Below are 20,181 nucleotides of genomic sequence, written 5' to 3' on the forward strand. Positions count from 1 at the left end.
GCCCGGTTCAAATACGGTTAAAAATAAACCAGATGCAGAAAACGGCTTGCCACGGCATGGTGGCGCCATCTAGGTTCACTAACGGTAAACCAGGCTTCTCAAGCGGCTGCAGAGCGGTCGGTTCCTGTGATGTCATTGCAGACGACGCAAACGCATGATTTCGCGGGAAAATCAAAATTATAACTTAAATCAATTGATGTCTCAGGGAATAAAGCATCGTTTGCATTCGGACAAGCGCTGGGGCACTATAAAACACGAAATATTTCGAAAAACACAAACTTGTATTTTGTCTTTATGGCTCCTTTAAGGATCATGTTGAGGTTTCTATTCAGCCTCTGACAACAATGACACCTCCTTCTGCATACACATTGCCTTGTAATACTTAATTTTACGTAGAGGATGAAGCTACTTCGCGTTCTAATTGCGACCCAATGTGAGAATCAGAACTTTTGGGTATTTTGTACGAACACCGCTAATATTCTATACCCGCAATCATACACTGCTTTCGAAGAAACCATTGCCTAACCGTTGTATTATAGCCTCGTTAACACAGCAATCTAACTTTTTGCTCACTGCACAGCCCGCTGAGGGAGCATACTCAATTCTACATTGTTAAAGGAGTACTGACACGAAATTTCAAACTATGTAAAATGCTTCCTTTTTATCAGGAGATATCTCCCAGCAAGTTCCAACAGCAACCGTTCGGCGTAACATATTTTAAATCCATTTTAATCTTCGCCCGCACGAGAAAGACCAGAGCGGGCCGACATGACATCATCTTCCAAACTGCCGACGTCGGGGCTCCCGTGACGAAGCCGTCGCGCTGGCTGTGGTTGGCGCGCGCTGCTCCGGCGTGTGTACACGTCATGGTTTTGGGACTGACGTCATGCTGCCCGGGCGCGTGGGGACGGTGAAGACCTCAGCTGGTCTGGGCGCGCGCGTCCAGAGCGGCAAGAATGGTGACGTCACCTGATACCTCCTGTCATGGCGGCCGCTCGGCGTTCGTTTTGTCGAAACCGAAACTGACATGAATAAACGACGCCGTAAATGAATGTTTACGCTGCGGTCGACCGTCTTATGTGTCATTCTATGATTAGTGGGCTGGTAGGCACGCATAGCAAAAAAAAAAAAAACGTAACACGAAAATTTCGTGTCAGTACTCCTTTAAGAAGGCATCTTAACTGAAAATGGGAGTTTCACCATTAATGTTAAATATGTTAGGGGTGCACTAGGAATTTAAACCGATTTGCTTAAGGCGACTTTGCTTAACGGCTGGCTTTCAGAAGCTTATTCGGTAATTTTACTGCTTAGTTTTCACAATGCGGAGTCATTTATGCCGCCGCCGCAGGAATACCGCAGCAGGGAAGAGTACAGTATTAGTGTTAGATCGCCGCGGCCTAACCCCGCGGTGCAGCAGTTTCCAGTGAGCCAGAGAGCTCTGCGCATGGCACGGTGGATCCCACAACGCCGGCATATCTGTTCGGCAATGGGACATTATTGCTTGTGCATATAGAACTCATAAGTGGACAGCTGTCCTTTTAATTATCATTTTATTTTATGTGTAGTGTGGGAACTTTAAGCCGACAACACACCTATGTGACATGGCGAGTCAGGCAGCTTGTCAGACTGACCTCGTAAGTGCATCAAACCCCTCTCTCTCTCTCTCTCTCTCTCTCTCTCTCTCTCTCTCTCTCTCTCTCTCTCTCATTCTTTCTTCCTTCCTCCTTCTTCCTTTCTCTTTTCCTCCTCTTCCCCTCCCTCCCTTCCTGCCTCCCTCATTACCTGCATCCTCTAGAAGTTGCCAAATCCACCTTTGTTCATTGCGCTTCTTTTCATCCTCCGAAAGTAAACTTGCCCACACGTCGTTTCGCACCATACGACCCCACAGGCCCTTCTAGCCGGCGGTCCACCCCCCCCGCCACTGCACCGGATTGGACGCGGGTCAAGAGAATGCGGGGCTCAGTAGAATAAAGCTTAGTCTCAATAAAGCGAAGGGGAGATGGGGGAGGATGTACGTGTATTCATTTTTTTTTATTTCGATGTGGACAGAACAACCGCAGTCAGCGGTGTGCTCCATATCGGCAGCAGCCATGTACGAGGATGTCTTTGGCGGGGAAGTCGGCTTCGCCATCTCTCATTAAACTGCGGAACTATAGTGACACAGCTTGCGACGGGATCTCGCGGTCCCAGCCTTTTTGGTCCTCCGTCGTCATCGCTTCTCTCTATAGAAAACAATTATCCCTTTTTGTGTTCGTGCGTGCGGGCGCATGATTGGGTGCCCGCGGGACACTGTCAGGACATTTATTTCGGGAAAGGCAGTCCTACTTCGCTATTTCCCTTCCCGGCCGTCTATTGACGGTCTCTCTTATTCGTCGCCCCACTTTTCGCCTAATTCGAGTCATGGTCTCATCGGTCTGCTTTGATTTCGTTCGCTTCTTGTGGTCGAAGGCGATAAGGGATGAAAAGTTTGGATGTTGACACGGCCGTGAGCTCATTGCCAGCCGAAACCCTCATCGCCATCTTGCTAGATTGGTAAGGGGCTCTCGGCTCGGAATTCTGAGGTTTTCCGTCCGTCTTGCAAGTTTCTTATTATGCGCACTTCGACTACTCCAGCACTAGTGTCGTCGGCTATACACTGTATTCCTTCATTTCCCAAGGAGTTAAAAAAAAAAAGGCAAGCGTGCTTACATTGCTGCTTTCTTGCGCTTCTTCCAGGGGATGCGTATCGGACATTTTGATAAAATTGGTGTCGCAAGACCTTGTATCATCGAACAAACAGCACTTCGCTTCTAGCAAAGATGTATTTATGTACTACTGTAAGATGAGCTTTGAACGTCTACGATCTTCGTTAAGTTATTTTATAAAATACACATGCCTGCTTCGTAAGGGAGCGAAATCTGGGAATAGCGCCCCGGGATATAGAGTGCTCAATGCTGCCAGCTCTTCCGCAGCTAGCCTTTCTAGGAAACCAAAAATGTTGGCCTAGCAGAATGGGAGGCTCACATTTAGCTGCCGCGTTTTAAAAGAAGCGGTGGCCTTCATGCCTACAGTCGTTACATACACATTAGAAGCGACCATTTATTGTTCATGTCTACGATTGGTCACTGCCAGAGTGCGGTTTGTAGCACAACTAGCTTACACGCATTTTTTAGAACATCTCAAATGCCTCGTAATTTCATAATTAAGCACGCACAAGACTGACCATTTTCTCTCCAGTTTTTAGGCAGTTTTGCGCGTTTCTTTTCAAATAAACCGATAAAACGGTGTGTGTAACCAAAAGGCTGTCCCTTGCCTCAGCAAAATATCCCTGGCGTTCAGTAAAATAAAAGCTACAACACAGCTAACGCATGCAGGGGATTATTTATGATTATGCAAAATGTATGGCCAGCGTAATGGCAGCGTATTTCTTTACGCCTGCGTTGCGGCACCCTCGGCAGTCGGATGTCGACTAATGGCAGCTAATGTGCATGCTGTATACTTAATGAAGCACTCATCGTCCGGACGTCCACGAGAATTACCCGTGCGCGCGGTTTCCAGCGGTCCAGATGCTTCATTCGCTCAGGCGAATGCTAAGCGCTCACGCCGCCCGGCTGGGTTGCCTGCCCACGTGTTCCCGCTGTGCTGTCAAAAAGCTGCGTTTCGTCCCGACTTTTAATTTGTTTTTGTTTTTTGTTGTCAGAAGTGTTCAACAGTGCAGCAAAGCTGTCGTCCTCAAAGCAAAGCAAATATAATATGTAATGTTTGCGGAAGCGCAGGGTTCTCAAATCGGTCGCTGACAATAGCAATGCTTAACAGTTTTCTCTTGCATAATATGAACCTGCGAAACCAGCCTTGTTGCATCTGTCGCTTTTTTTGAGGGGATGGGGTGTGGGGGAGAAGACGGGGGGGGGGGGGTATTGCGGCATCATTTCAAATTTTTCTGTGAAGCATCTGGCCTTGGGGGATTGGTATATATGAAAAGATAAAATACATCAAACTCGGGGAATGACTCCCCAGAGTAAAACGGTACCGATTACGGGAGAAATGACTTTGATTTGTGCCGTACGTTTTGAGCTGAAAAGTGGCAGTTTCAACGCCTTTATAAACGTCTTTAGAAAGGAAGGAAAAAAAGAAAGACACAATACCACACTAATGGAATTGGCGTGTTCCGGAAGCAATAGAGGGAAGACCCAGGCTACGGTGTCTCGGGCGTGGACGATTTGCACGCGGAACATTCTAGGCGCAGAAAAAGTGGGCATAGCATTCATGTCCGGCGGATGCGTCTTCGATCCGGTTTTTTGGCTAATGCTCCAACCGGCTAGGACGAACGTTCAGAAGTTGAGAAATGGGAGTCAGATTGGCATCGGCTCTGGGCCCCGATTTCTTAGCCGTCCTGGCGCGTTACTTCAGCAGTAGCGCCTTTCGGATCTCCTCACCCTCTACTACGACGCAGTCGCCGGAATCGTGACGACACTCAGCAAGCTGGGGTCAGCGTCTCGTGTTAATGGTAGAAGGAGTCGCATAGTGAGTAGTGTTTGCACGCGCGGATAGTTCGCTCGGCGGAGCCCAACAAGTATTTGGCCAATGACGATTGAGTATTGTCGAGGAATGCGCCACTGCACCATGCGAATCCATTTACAAGAGCGCAGAGCCCAAAATGTGCCCTTCATACTGTATTAAGACGCCTTTAAGAAGCTTCTCAGGAGGCTACAAGGCCTAGTGAAACCACCTGCCTGCCATCCAGGGATCTTTCGCTGCTGGTTTCCTGTGAACGCGCGTCCTAGTCGGGCGTCGTCATCATCACGGATGGGAATTTTGGCCGATCACGTCACTCGTGTGAGCGGAACGCCCAGTCATTAGAATAAAGAAGCGGTGGTAGTTCGTGGTGCTCAGAGATTGGTTCAAAGAGCGGGGAGATAGTTGTACCAGTTGGCCAGCTTGCCAGCGGCAAGTCTAGCTCTGATTGCAGCATCACGGGTGCGGATCTGCATCTCCTTGGATCACGTGGAGGTCGACGCCCAGGTAAAGCTTGGGTGTGGCCCGGTTCTCGAGAAATACGCCCAGCTTGGAGACCACCCCTGCAATGACGCTACAAGAAAAATGGCGACGGCGGCCACACCAGACGGTGCAATGGCTTGAGCAGGAACCATGATGGGTACCGTCCCAAGACAAAACCACTGTGATTAGGCAGAACGATTGTATCTCAATCCTCGTGTGCGTCGGAGCCGTTGCGCCAACAAACGCGCTCGACTTGTGCCTGGTTCCTGGGCTTCAGCATCAGTGTTGAGGAAGCAAAGGAGGGAATACCCGGTCCCCTAATCGATGTGGTACCGAGAGGAACAATTTCACAAGCCCCAAGCACCAAGCAGCAAGCTGGGCTCGTGCCTCGTGATCATGTCGCTCATGCCACGGGAGGAAAGATGTTCTAAAAGAATTAGCTCAGCTTCACTAACTTCGCGTTGCGAACACTGATGCTAACAGCAAAACTGCCTGTAGTTCCCTAGTTGCTAAGCTAAGCTTCATAAACTTCTCGATTCCCGTTCGCGCCCGTTCGCGTGCCAACTCGCACTAGCGCTCCCGACAGGCGGCTTCTTCTTCCCGAGAGCACGAGAGTTTATCCATTTTCGGAACATTCGAGAAACGACCGCCAAGCGCACTCGTCTATAAACGCGCGCTCCTTCAAGCCATCTGTTGGACGTGCGCTCTCCAACTGGCCGACTCCTCTCCTTGACTCGGGCCATCGGCGCTCAGCGCATGCTCTCACTCCGTCCCTTGGCTCCGCCCATTTGTGCTTTGCGACCTCTCCCCATCCCCCCACTACGGTGCACGTGTGCTTACACTTGGCTCTCCTCCTCGCTAGGCTATGCCCTCTTCTCATAGCTGCGCCCGCGTTACCACGCTTCGTCCCATGAGAGCCTCGACCAAGAACAGAAAGGCTGTTAAAAGGCAATGAAGATCATGAACGAAGGGACCAGGACATAACCATCGTAACCTCAGCGATGAAAGGGGTTTCGATTAAAAAGCGTTTTCAGCAGAGTCATATGCCCCGGGTCATGACCTCCAACGAGTCAGACAAGCTTGAGAAAACAGAATCTATTTTTATGGCAGCTCTTCGGGGAACAACTGAGCAAACTTTTGTCTTCGCCTGCTGCGAATTTACTCACCCTGGAGTGGACACTAGAAGACGGTGGAAAAACCGAGAGGTTGAGTACTACATATGCCGCCCCTTCTGGCGCAAGCTTGTTACCGCTAATTCAGGTGTCTCCTAAAAACCACAGGACACATATGCTTCCCCTGTTGTATACGGCTGTTGTACAGATGGCATTGATTTTGCAAACCTGTGAAGCCGAATTTCAGCGAAGTGAATTGAAGGCACGGTCCGCTCTCGGTGATCCCGTGTATATACTTATGGTCTCAGTGTTACGGTCTTCATTGTGAGCTGTGCTGTCGGCTGCCCAGGCAATAGCTTCCAGTTGAAGTTCAGTTGGACCGATTAACGTTTTCCTTTTGACCAGTTTGGCGGCAGGGATTCCGGTGGTGGCATCATGATAGGATACCGCACATTCATTCTATTGGTGCGGTTCGGCAAGGAAGAATCTGTGCGAACATGGAAAATGTTTCTTACGTGTTCTTCTACCCCGCGTTAACGCTTGCGCGTGGTGTATATTCGTTGGTGCTTGGAATGGGTCGGTCCCATACTCCTTGGAGGTGGGTTGAACTCCGTGAGACGGACGTCGCCCGGGCGCAAGTCTTGGAACGGCTCCGACGGAGAAGTCACTCGTGTAGTGTTTCTATTGTGAGAAAATTAATCCGTCGTCATTTATTTTTTAATTTAAGTAAATAAGTAGATCCCGGTAATTATACTAGTTGATTTGGTAATTATTGGTGCATGACATTTCTGAAGGTAACAGTCTCCGGGTGATAGGGGAATGCCGCGTCAGTTAAGGTCCATTGGGCTTGCCGCTGCATATTTCTTGAAGAGAACAAAGGCTCAGTTGCTCCTTGAAACTGTGTGTCTAAGTTATAGTGACCCTGTATGTTAAGTTGAAGAGAGACATAATAAGGACAAAAATAGAAGCGTAATTTTTTTTATAAGCATTACACTTCTCACGTTCTAAAAATACAGCCCAATCTGAGGTCTATGTCTGCTCTGAGTCCGGCGAAGTACCCCGAACAGATTTCGTGGATGAGTGGAATGCCTGGACAGTTTTATTTGCTTTACTTTTTCGTGACCTTCTGAAACTTCATTTTATTTTATCCTCCAAAATTGCGGTACAAGGAAAAGCGAGATTTGCATATGGGTAATTTTATCTTTATTGGCAGACGAAATTTCATGGCTATTTGTTTTTTATTCTGTGTGGACTGGTTGCGGCCGGCAGGGGTGGCAGGTGCTTTAAGGCAAACTTACACTCGATCAAGAAAGCTGTCACGTACGGTGTCAGAGCCGTTTTCGCAAGCTTATCTCGAATTCAATTTCTCGCTTCCAAAGAGACCACCGCGTGCTTGCTAACATCGATCGCATGCAAACCCCGGGGGAAACAGGCGGCCACGGGGGAAAAAGAGAAAAATAAATAGAGGATTGTGTGGCTTACCACATCTCCCGGCTCAGTACTCTCAATAAGTAAATATAGAGGAAATATTGTGTGGACTTAAAACTAGTGCAAAATTGTTGAACAAAAAGAGACATCACACGAGTATATTTCATTAGTGGGCTATCGGGATACGACGTCTACTATTGTTAGCATTGACGTAGTTTACCAGGCTAATTTTGTCACTGCAAATCCAACCACATTTATTGAACGAAACTCGTAATATGATAAGCTTTTAGAAGGAATACAGAGGAATTAATTTCGAAACAGCGAACTGTACCAACTTTGCGCTGTTTTTTCAGTAAGCGAGGAAGGGGAATCAGCGTAAGGACAAACCACCTTCACATTCTGGAAGTGGGCGCGTGCTTTATAAAGGCATCACTGTCGTCATCAAAATCATCATCATCATCATCATCATCATCATCTCTACGTACACTGCAGAATTAAGGCCTACGCCTTTGTCATCCAACTGTTCCCTATCCTGCACTCCCCGAATTCATTTGTTGCCTTCAGATTTCACTATCACATTCCTTCATCAAATTATTAGTCGCCTTCGACAATAGCAAATGTAAAACTAAATCGGGCACAACAGATCTCTTTCTGTACATGGTATGAGAAAGACAGCCACAGCAACTATACCCTCGCACTTTAGTGTGGATAAAAACAAAACGACAAAACAGGTTTTATATGCTCTGGTCAAACCGCGCTCTGGTCAAAACCAGAGCGCGGTTTTGACCTCAGAAACCATAACTCCGAAGAAATAATTGTTCACTTCATAGTTTTGTCTCAGTACTCCTCTGATGTAACTAAGGTCTGACTAAGTCAATATGGCCAAAACGACGACATTTATAATCGCCTGAAGATCGCACTAAAGACAATGAGGAGCTATCCGAAAACGCTGCCGATAATTCACGAGGCCACATTTCGTTTTTTGTTTGTCCTTGACCTTACCAGGTTATTGGTGCCCTGGTAACACGCCGGACACAGGGATGTGAGTATTATACAGTAGTTTTCTCTCACCCCGTCAGTGAAACTTAAGACTTCACACGCCTTTGTGCTGCCATTCACGTTCCTAATTTTGTTGAGGCAACACCGCTACTTGGCGCATCGAAGTCACCGTAGTCAACAATCTGTCTGCTGCAACCACTTGAAACAAAGTATTCGTTCATCGACACAAATTTTAAGATATGGCACTGGGTAGTAAGACAGGGCAAAGTGACTTCGTTTATTGTTTTTGTATTCCCGCGGCACCCCCAGCCCGAAGCGCATTTCTCGGGCTGTTAACTTTAACTTACCCTCTTTCCGAGCAAGAAGGAAAAAAGGGGGGAAAAAAATACACCCATATTTTCTGCCGCCAAAGAACCCGAGAAGTAAAGGGGGGGGAGGGGGGGGGGGAGGACGGAATGTACATATAAGGGATGTATCTAGGAGTTAAACAGCAGGCGACAGAAAGTGAAACAGAGACTCACCGCCCAAAGTCCCAGGAGGAGCACGACGGAGGAAACGGCACAGGCAGCGGACAGCAACACCATGAGCAGCGCGAACGTGAGCAGCACTGGAGACGGGAAAAGAAAGGCAGCGTTGGGGTACACACGCACGATCAAAGAGGAGAAGAGAGGGCGCAAGGTCAGCCAGTTAGCACCGAAAACAGTTCTCCCGGACGCAGAAATGGAAGGAGAGGGCGAGGAAGGTTGAGATGTGGTTCGTGCTCGAACAGTGCCCGTCTTGAGGAGCGAGAAAAACACAGTACGATGGGAACGTTTGACTGCGAGGGGAAGGAGCAAGCTTCGACGTGGCAGCGTGTTCTGTGACGCAGCCGAGGTTTGTTTGTCACCCGACACCCCGAGCATTGTTTGTTGAACAAGGCGCGGCGTTCTCAAACGTCTGGGTCTGGTTGAGCTCGCTGTTCTTGCCTTTCTCTTTTCATTTTTGTTTTCGTTTCGAAAGGGAAAGTTTTCCTGGGGTCTTTTGTGCTGTTTGGAGTTCGCTGCTACGGAGGTGGTCTGAGCGAGTTTCGCGAGTGTTTTGCGCGGGTGCCGACTGAGCCTTCCGTTTTTGGTTGCGCTGTTGCCACCATCCAGGCCGGTGTTTACACTACTTATCGGAGACCATGATTAGTTATAAATAATTTTTTGGTTATAAATAAAGTTTTTGGTTATAGTTATAAATAATTTGGAAAACGTTTATTGCGCATAAAAGTGGGTGGCTTTCTTAGTCCAGATAGCCGCGAGCTAGCGCAGCAGCTTTTGGCGCGAGAAATAAATAAATAAATAAATAAATAAATAAATAAATAAATAAATAAATAAATAAATAAATAAATAAATAAATAATGTTCCAGATATTCAAGACGAGGAAGCGAAAAAGGTCAAGGTAAAAAGAAAGGTCGGTTAAATGCAAACTTGCGCCACAAGAAAGTAGAAACCCGTGCAAACGACGCCGTAAGTGCCGCGTGTTCACGCAAGTGCGACAGGAATAAAAATAGTCTAAACCACGCGCTCGATGCCTGCTCACGCGCCTTTCAGAACCAGATGGCCCCACCCGGAGGAATGAATGAGAAAAGGTCTACACACTAAAAACGGCGGTATAATTTCCGTACGAGTAATAAGTCAACAAGGCTTAAAAGGCTGCGCTGAAAGCCAAAGCATCTTGCTCGTGCAAAGAGGTGACGACTAAGAAGCTTTAAAATGATATTTATTCCCAAGCTTCGCGCAAGCTTCGAAGAAAAGTCTTCGCACGCTTGGACGTGTTCTAGCCATGTTTAATACCGGAAGTCCCCTCTCTCGCATCGTGGTTACTCATCGATTCAGCACACATGCCACATAACGGTTCGGAAACATTTTCCCGGGATTCGCGTTCCAAGCGAGGCGATGTACCTTTACCCTGTGTGGCGGAAGCGCACATCATTCTCTGCTTCTATCCCAGCGTCGACTTCGTCGTGTCCAAGCCTAGCGCCCGGGTGGCTTCACAAGTGAGCTCCGTATAGAAATATGTGCATTTAGATGACCAAAATGGAAATGAAAGCGCTCGCTCACGGCGGCAGAACGCACGCGCATTTCACCGAGCTCCAGTCCTGCGAAAGAACGGGGCGATCAAAATGATTTTTTTTCTTGCCTGCGCGTAAAGCGGCAGTGGATCTATAGGCGCCGCCCGCCGAATTCATGTCATGAAACACAGGTCGCTTGTAAGAAACGTACGATTACAACATAGACAAAGACACCTTTCAGTTCGGTTCACGTAGCTTCAGGTGACGTGGGAATGGTTTTTCTCCTCTTTGCACATACCTTAGGCGCGTTGAAGCGACGACGTTTTTGTTAACTCGGTCAGTTCATTGGTGGTTCGGTGCATATGCAGATGCATTTAACATATCCGCTCTTCCCCTGGCCATCAATCAGGCTTTGGAAACGTCTTCCTGATAACATTGCCGCCGAATGTAAGCACGACACATTCCGTGACCGTCTTCAAGCTCACTTTTTCTCGCAATATGGTTCTGAACTGTTATTCACTGTTTTATGTAAATTTTGTGTAACCAAATTTTTTTTCGTGTGAAGTGTCTGTTTTCTATTGCCTGTATTAGGTTGAGGTACGTTGTTCTATGTTAGCGCAAGATATAGCTCTTGTTATTCTTGTACTTTACGCTCGTCTAGATAAGCATTTGCGGCTGATCTTTTTAAACTGTCTTTTTTCGTGCCTTATACAATTCTTGTTGATTTTGCACTCTTTTACTTGCAACCCCCCTTACTCAATGTGCTGTTAGGGCCAGTAAGATATTTTAAATGAAGAAATAAATAAATATAAACATTATAAATTATTATGTGGCAAACTTGCGATGCGATGCGGGCGTTGGTCGTTGTTCTCGTCGGAAAATTGACGAACACGTCAAAAAGAAAAGAAGATAAGGGCGTTGGGCGCTGCCACTGCTACTGTTGGGGATACCTCCGCCTGTTGCACACGACGTGATGCCACTGGAGATAAAGAATCGCCGGTTAAGGGGGCTCAGTGGCAAAGGCGATGCACTTTCGAGCCCAAGGACGCGGGTTCGAGCCCTGCCGCAGCGGCTGCGTTTTAGATGGAGGCGAAAAGTGAAAACGCCCGTGCGTTCGAGATTTAGGCTCACGTTGAAGTTCCCATGTTAGCCAAAATTATTTTGGAGCTCTCTACTTGGGCGCGTCTCGCGCCTGGGCGTAGCTTCGACGCGTTTTAGACACCCAGAACTGAAATTTTTAAGATCGCGGGTTAGCTTCCCAGATACCCAGGTTGCGCTTCTGATGAAGGTCAAATAGAACCCCCGTACCAGACCTTTACACGCGTTGGAAAATACCTTAAGTGAACTAATCTCATCTACAGCCCCTCCGCCAAGAAATGCCTTATGGCTCGAGAATGCACATTTTATTGATAACACATTGAACACTTCGGGTGGCTTCCTCAGTCCAGGATACCCTGACCAGATATGGTTTTAAGGCGGTAAATTACGATTTAATCTCACTCCAATTTATTATATAGTACAAGTGAATAAATTGGCGGCTTGGTACGACGACACCCAGCGCTTACCGACACCCCAAAGCCTGGGGAAGGCTGTGTTTCCCTTCCCTCGTGTCGCGTTTTAAGTTCCGTTCGAGCCTATTGCGAACGCCAAAAACGCAGTCGTTAGAGGGCCAATTCCTACGCCATGTAAACTAACCTGTTTCAGGCAAGTTACACATCGGGGAAATTGGAATTAAGCACTTGGATCACTGAAATAAAACAAGAGAAATAACTACACTGATTCCACCAGAGTTGTAAATTTTTGATTTACTCGTAGCAAAAAGAAAAAAAAAACGGAACCAAAATGGCGTTGTCTGGACTCCCTATTAGCGAAGATCGGCGGGGTCCTAAAATGCACCAAAAAATAACGGGCACTTAGGATCCCTTCGAGCTTTCTCTTCATCATTATTGGCCGCCCTTATTAGCCGCTTCAACGGGGCGGTTTCTATAGCTCTGGCTCTACTGACGCGAAATGCCCGATTTTTGCTTTACTAGATTTTTTAAACTACCGCTTTAATCCGACAACTTCAAGGGGCCAGGCTCGGGTTTTCTTTATTTCTTGGGGTATGCACGGTAGACAATAACATCTTTTAAGCTCCCTCTAAGCTCCCCTATAATGACCAAAAATGTTCACGACGTAGGACGCAACGAATTGTGAAAAGGACTCACCGTTGTTAATAAAAATAATTCATTTCCCGCAGTAGTAGTCTCTCGTCATCTTTCCGAGCACAAATAATACACATTATTTGTCGGAAGAGGAAAACATAAAAATGCATTAACATGCCAAAATCGGCTTATGCTGAAAAAGACCTCGTTACGCCATTAAAGCTTAATCCGGCCAAGGAGCCGATATTTTATACACTTTTGGTTTGTAATAGCTATAGAAAAAATGTCTTAAAGGCGTTCCAAAATTATAGTGATAAATGTTTACCTCCTTCAAGTAAATTAAGCGCCTTGTCAATGCGATGCTTTCGTGCGATATCTAAAGGTTTTGAAGTGCGAGTTGGCTTAGGCCTTCGTCACGGGGAGTGCGTTCCCGCACATGGTAGATAAACCCATTACGTTGAAATGTTCATGCGGGGCTTCGTTCTTTAGTGGCTACGTGTAGAGCTGTACTTTTCCATACATTTTCGCGCTTTTTTGCAAATACATATAAGAAACAAGACGGAACCAACTGCCATTTGAAGCTCCCTCGCAAGTATGTAGGCGTTTAAATAACGCACTTAGCTTAAGGCGCACCTTCTTAAAACGCAAGCTCCTAACTCCCCTGCATTTCTGCTAGCCACATGACGTTAACATGACCTTCTGATCATTCCCTTTTAATACCTAGTTACCGAGAATTCTGTGATTACGTGAGTAATCACTGGCGTAGCATTGTATAACTCGCTTTTTTTGTTCTCGCGTGAACATACATCAAATTACAAATTGCGCGTTTTTAAATGATCCAATTTGCCTACCCTTTTTGTAATATTTCATTGGTTACTTTGTTTTCAGTTCACTCGTGCAACTTTCTATGCTGCCCTTTCGTTGTGTCATTCTTTTGAATTTTGCCGCTACTGATAATTGTGCACCTTGTTTATCGCCTACATTTTAAATTATGTCCCGGTGGAACTGATGAACGCTAACTCTGTCGCACTTTTCGTTCTGCTTGTCCCTATTACTTTTGCTGGCTGCTTTCATTGCGAATGTGTAACCCCACTCCCTCACGCTACGACCTGTGAAGGTATCCCAATAAATATATAAACGAGAAAATATTATTACTAATGCATGTTGTCGTCATCACAGCCATTGGGGCAGTTCGCGATTGTTCTGCGAAAAATCGTAAGTGGAGTAGGACATAGTTGTGACTGCAGATGCTACTTGCAGGATAAGCTACAAGTAAGCACGAAAAGGCATTGCTTCAGGGACCATATTGATGCTTTCAAACCTTAACGTGGCATATTCTTAGCTCCTCAATCTTGGAGTTCTGTAGTATGTATCACCGTACTCTAACAATGCGAGATCAATGTGCACGATTTTATCTCTCTTATTTGTTCTTCGAGTGCGGAATTGTTAAAAGGGTGTAAGTGGTAGTTAGGAAGAAAACATCACTCGCCAATGTGCCCTGCTCTGGAGGTACAATTATTTTCCCTTACGAGAAAAACTAATAGCAGAACCGCCCTTCTCCCCTGCAACAAATTTTTTGACGGTGGGCAATAACGATAAAATATTAGCACCACCTCTTCTGGGCGCATAATGTGGTCTTTCGGCATGTTTAAACCTCCCCCCGTCCTCCCCCCATTTACTATTACTAAAGGTGCTGCCGTAACACGGGGACCACGAAACACCTACGCTTCTTATTCAATAACCTTTCGAAAATGCTCCAAAACGCAAGCAAAAGACCGTAAAAGCTGGGAACACGCTGTTATAATATTTTTACCAAAGTAGCCCTTCAAAACTTGCATCGTTCAAGGCATCTATGAGATAGCCGAGCTGAGTATAGACGAGGCTGTGCAAGGCCTTTACAAACACACTCCGTGGAAGCTACCGCGCGTGGTCTGCCATTGGATGTGTGGGGCTTAGCTGTCTGCATTGTCTGCAGGGCTTTGTGGGGTCCTTAGGCTGTCCTTGGATATTAATAGTTGCTTTCTGGAGTTAGAAACACTGTTTTGCGACTGCGGTTTTCCTGCGCTAGAATTGTATATGAAGCGTCTGCGTGTATCCACGACAGTGGAATACTGCGCTTTGTCCATGGATGTCACATAGGACGTTTACGATCACTGATGTCACAAATGACGTTTACTCGCATTTGAATACGTTGGGTTTATAAACTCCTCGCTTAGCGTTCTGCAGTCCCGCACCATGCGTCGAGGTGGGACGGGATGATAGTCGGAAACGATTGTTACTACGGCATAGCCGCTTTCGCTTGAGCGAACGATGCCTATCTTCAAAATATTACTCAGTGGGGCTCTTCGATTTACAGTTTCGGGCTCACTGCGGACTCCCCGAGAAGCAGTCCGGCATTCGATTTTTCCATGTATCCCTATGCCTTCGGGGAATCCTCGGACTACCCGTGGACTATCCGCGGTGAGTCCGAGACTGTAAATCGAAGAGCCCCAGTGTGATCATTCATGAAGACGTGAATCACTAGAGAACACCTTCAGGGTCGTGATGACGAATGTATGTCGTCGCGTATACTAGATGTATGTTTGAAGTGCGGAGAAACTCTAGTGAGGATGTTTTTGGTCACAGATACCGAAGAATATTTCAACATGAACGTTCACGAAGTGTCGTATTCACCCGATGTGTGATCCATTGGTATCGCAGAAACTCGATGCCCTCCACAATAACACGTCCGTTTCGAGCTCTTTTTGAGCACGAATACCCGGCTTTCGTTTTCACGTTGACAGCAAACTAAGCCATGATCTTTTCTATGGTTTCGTGCTTTTTTATGAAGAATTTTTCAATGGTGGGCTTCAGAGTGTCTCATCGTTTGTCTCGTATATATATATTTTTCAATTTCTTCTCGTCCCCATCGTATATAGTGCGCTCTTGTTTCATATTAACTATGAACTAACTCACCCGGCAAAGCATTCCATCATTTTTTCTTTTGCGTGACGTCGTTTGTGTAATGAAACGTCACTTCGACATAGGCGTTTCGTCATTAGTCATATCCAAAAGTTATTCAACTTTTTTTTTTGTAAGAGGGCTTACCGCAGTACTTGAGAGTGTCGTGCATGTGATTCCCACGGTGATGCTCATACGTGCCCACAGCTCGGACGGGATTGCCCTGTTCAATGTTTCTATGCGGTCATTCGATTTCCACTGGTTGACCAGTATATCCAGAGTGGATGCTTCAGCAGAAGTTAGCGACACGTTGGCACGGTGGTAGATGCCAACTTTGACTTGTGAGGAATTGTGCGAAAGTTCATCGACGGTTGATAGCGGTCCAACCTATGATAATGGAATGCAATTCTGTTTTGGGTGAAATTGTCGCGTCTTCATCCACGATCATAGACTTTGTCTCCAAAATGACCTTACTCAACCTACCCGCATGGGAAATAGCGTAACGCGTGACACTATTTCGGACCTCACCCTTACGAAGAACTGCCCGTTAATACAGTGGACGTGCCAAGCCAATCGCTTAGGCAGTGATCATGCTATTATCTCCCTCAAAATAACTTACCATAGTAATCCAATACGAATCACGCAAGCTCGAATCACCGATTGGCAAAAACTCCGCGAAGATAACGCCCCTCTCCCTTCCCCGCAAGACAATCTCGCCGCATGGATTGATGCACTCGAACAACGGCTGCGGAAGCACACGACAACGATATCATTGACGACGGAACACCCGGTAGCAGACCCACATCTCCTCCACATTTGGGAAGCCAGACAGAGTCTTACTAGGTGGTGGCGTCAACAAAAGCACAATAAACGCCTAAAGCAACGTATTGCTGTCTTAAACAAACAAGCCCAATACTACAACTGGGCCTCTTTCTGCAACCAGGAGGAGGAAGAGAAAAGCGAAAGGAAAGGCCGAGAGGTTATCCAGGCTTAGAGCCCGGATTGCTACTCGGCACTGGGGAAGGGGTGTTCAAGGGATAAAAGAGATGGCAGGCGAAAAAGGGGCGATAGGAGCGGGGTCGCGCACACACTTTAGTCCCTTCGTGGGCACTAGAGTCTCTCAGCTAAACCTGTGTCCTTCATAAAACGCAGAAGGGCTTTTGTTGCCCTCTGCGAAGTCGATTGTAGGGGTCTTTGTCCTAGAATAGTCTCTAGCTTGAACTGTTGATTGTCCAATCTTCTGAGCTCGGTTGCCAAAACGCGTCTTTCCGATGAATACTCGGGGCAACAACAAAGCACATGGTCGATTGTCTCTTCAACCTCGCAGGCGTCGCAGTGGGCACTACTGGCCATCCCGATGAGGAAGGAGTAGGCTTTCGTGAAGGCCACTCCCAACCACAGCCTACAAAGTAAAGTTGACTGTGATCGAGTCAGCCCACATGGAAGACGACGCTGGAGTAGAGGGTCCTGGTTGTGGAGGCGCGGGTGCACAAAGTCCGGTGTATTCCATTGAGTAATGGAGGTCCTCCGCGCGAACTGATGAAGCAGCCTAGCGGCATCAGTCCTTGCAAGCGGAAGCAAGATGGTCCTTTCACTGTCATGGCCTGTTCGGGAAGCTTCATCAGCCGAGACATTGCCGGTGATTTCACAGTGACTTGGCAGCCACTGAAATACAACATTACGGCCCTTTATGACAGCCTGGTGAAATAATTCCCGAATTTCTGTCACTAGTTGGTGCAAAGGACCGTAGCGCAGGGCTGCTCAGAAACTTTGCAGGGCGCCTTTGGAGTCGGTAAAAATGGACCATTTTTGGGGAGAAGCTTCCATGATGTATTGAAGAGCTTCACGGATGGCTGCAAGTTCAGTAGCCGTCGAGCTCGTCACATGGGCGACACGGAATCGAATCTTGGTTGATTCTGATGGTATAACCACCGCACCTGCCGAGCTCGAGGACGTCACAGAACCGTCTGTGTATACATGCTTCCGGTCATTGTGTTGTTCGTACAGTAACTGCATAGAAAACTGTCTGAGAGCCAGTGGTGGTAAGTCGGCCTTTTTTCCAATGCCCGGAACATGCAGACGCCCGGAACATGCAGACGCCAGGCACCACAACGGGGAGGACGGTGTGACCACAGGCGTGTAGTCTGACGGTACCTCAGCCCTGTGCGCTGCGACAATGTCTGCAGAGGAAGAGCGTGGTCGACTCTGAGGAAGCTGCGCAAGGTGGTGACATGGTAGCCTCGTGAGGAGCCTGATGTGTAGGCGTAGCGTCTCAGTGGTCACATAAGTTGCTGTAGGATAGTCTTGGGCAATGTATAATGTGCCCACTGTTGAAGCACATCGCGGCAAACCAAGACACGTGCGGAGAGCCTGCACTTGGATGCTCTGGATCACCCGAAGGTTAGAGGAGCATGTACCGGATATCGCTGGCAAGCTGTAGCGTAAAACTCCCAAGAAGAGTGCCTGGTACAGTTGCAGCATTCCTCTGACCGATGGGCCCCATGTCTTTCCAGCGAGAAATTTGAAAATGTGGGCGATGGCGGTGAGTTTCTTCTTTAAGAAAGACACATGTGTGCTCCATGACAGGTCCCTGTCAATGATCACACCAAGAAATTTGTGATTTCTGGAGTAAGGTATCGACTTTCCATTGATGGTTATGGGATATCGGGACATGGTTTTGCGGGTAAACGCAAGGACCGCGCACTTTTCACTAGAAATACTGAGTCTTTGCTTTCGGAGGTATGCCCTCGTCACATTGGCCGCTTTTTGAAGCCGTGCTCGCAGCTAAGGTCGATTAACAGCCAAAGCCCACAGGCAGATGTCATCGGTGTAAATGGATATACGGACAGTCTTCGGTAGAGCGTGGACAAGCCCGATTATCGCTAGGTTGAAGAGGGTTGGGCTTAGCACCCCACCTTGAGGAACACCACGTTTAATGATGTGCTGCGATGTTGGGCCGTCTTCTGTCATTACAAAAAATGATTTTTCGGACAAGAAGCTGTGTATCCATTTGTAAATTCCGCCACCGAGTCCAAAGTGCTGAAGGGCGTATAGTACTGACTCGTGAAGCACGTTATCATAGGCCCCCTTGACGTCGAGTAAGAGGGCTGCTGAGAGCCGTTTGCGGCTTTTTTCTTGCTGTACAAACGTGACTAAATCTACCACACAGTCAATAGAAGAACGCCCTCGTCGAAAACCGGCCATAGCCTCCGGATATGCGTTGTGGTATTCGAGGAACCACTGTAGCCGCGTGAGGATCATTCTTTCCATGCCTTTGCCAAGGCAGCTTGCCAGGGCAATAGGACGGTACGGTGCCAGATCAAGGGGAGGTTTGCCAGGCTTTAGCAATGGAACGAGACGGCTTGTTTTCCACTGTTAGGGTACGACACCATCTGTCCATGTCTGGTTAACAGGTCCAGAAGCGCTTGTCGAGCTCCAGGGCCTAGGTGGCATAAGGTGGAGTACGTTACTCCATCATGACCCGGTGAAGAACGACGCCTGCAGGATGCCAGGGCTGCCTCTAATTCTTCCATTGAAAAGAGAACATCCATACGTTCTTCACGGGAACGAGGATCTTGGCTGTTCCTCGCAGATCCAACGTTATCGGTTGTTGCAGCAACCCTCACGCAGAAATCCTCGGCAACTTCCAACTCCCTACGGTTTTCATGGAGTGCCAATGCCTTGAACGGGCATCGCTGCTGCACAGGCATTGCCAGTCCACACACTGTTCTCCATATAGAGGACAGAGGCTTCCGAGGGTCGAGAGACTCACAAAATGATTTCCACCTGTGTGCCTGGACCTGCCCGATGCGTCGCTGTATTTGCTTCTGTGCGCGTCTGGCCGCCCTTAAGTCGTGCACGGATTTTGTACGCCTGTACCGTCGCTCGGCGCGCCGTCGAATCGCTCGCAGGCGTTCGAGTTCGATATCAAAATCCGTGACTCTTGCATATAACGAGGTATATCTCCTGGATGATTGGGTTCAAGATACGCTAAGCACCAACAAAACATGACACATACTGTGCTCTCTCATCGAAAAAGAACAGACGCGCACCATTACTTCTAACCAAATTCACCGCCCCTAATACAAACCTCAGACCTATCGCCTGAGGAACTCCTACAATCAGTTCGACGGAAGACCTTTGGCCACGAATCCCAATACCCACCATCAAATGATTCTAAGCGATATACTAGAAATTACAATACAATGCTAGACTCCGCATTCACTATCGAAGAACTCCATCAGGTTCTACAAATGTTAAAACGCAACAGCGCCCCTGGACACGTCCGAATAACTAACCGGCTACTCCGCAATCTCGACGATGAAACCATACAAGCCCTTCTTGACCATTTCAATCAAAATTGGGAAACCGGAACTCTGCCTGAACAGTGGAAAAGATCGGATATTATACCGAAACCCCACAAACCCCTAGGACTCAACAATCTTCGACCTATCTCTCTTACGTCTTGTATTGGCAAAGGGTTTGAGCACTTGGTTCATGGACGTCTCGCCACGCATCTTGAAACAACCGGACAGTATCCCAACAC

The 20,181-nt window shown here is 47.5% G+C and overlaps 1 protein-coding gene across 1 annotated transcript in view; it reads right to left on the bottom strand.

The window, feature by feature from the left end:
* LOC144174145 (uncharacterized) overlaps positions 1-20,181 on the bottom strand; it is a 332,399-nt gene that overhangs the window by 47,994 nt on the left and 264,224 nt on the right. Inside the window, exon 4 of the mRNA XM_077702638.1 lies at positions 9,038-9,123. Within this exon, the coding sequence (XP_077558764.1) occupies positions 9,038-9,123 (86 nt within the window). The remainder of the gene's footprint in view (positions 1-9,037; positions 9,124-20,181) is intronic.

This window comes from Haemaphysalis longicornis, unplaced genomic scaffold (genome assembly GCF_048455015.1).
Source record: "Haemaphysalis longicornis isolate Haplotype H1 unplaced genomic scaffold, Haemaphysalis longicornis Haplotype H1 scaffold_3, whole genome shotgun sequence".
Classification (NCBI taxonomy): domain Eukaryota; kingdom Metazoa; phylum Arthropoda; class Arachnida; order Ixodida; family Ixodidae; genus Haemaphysalis; species Haemaphysalis longicornis.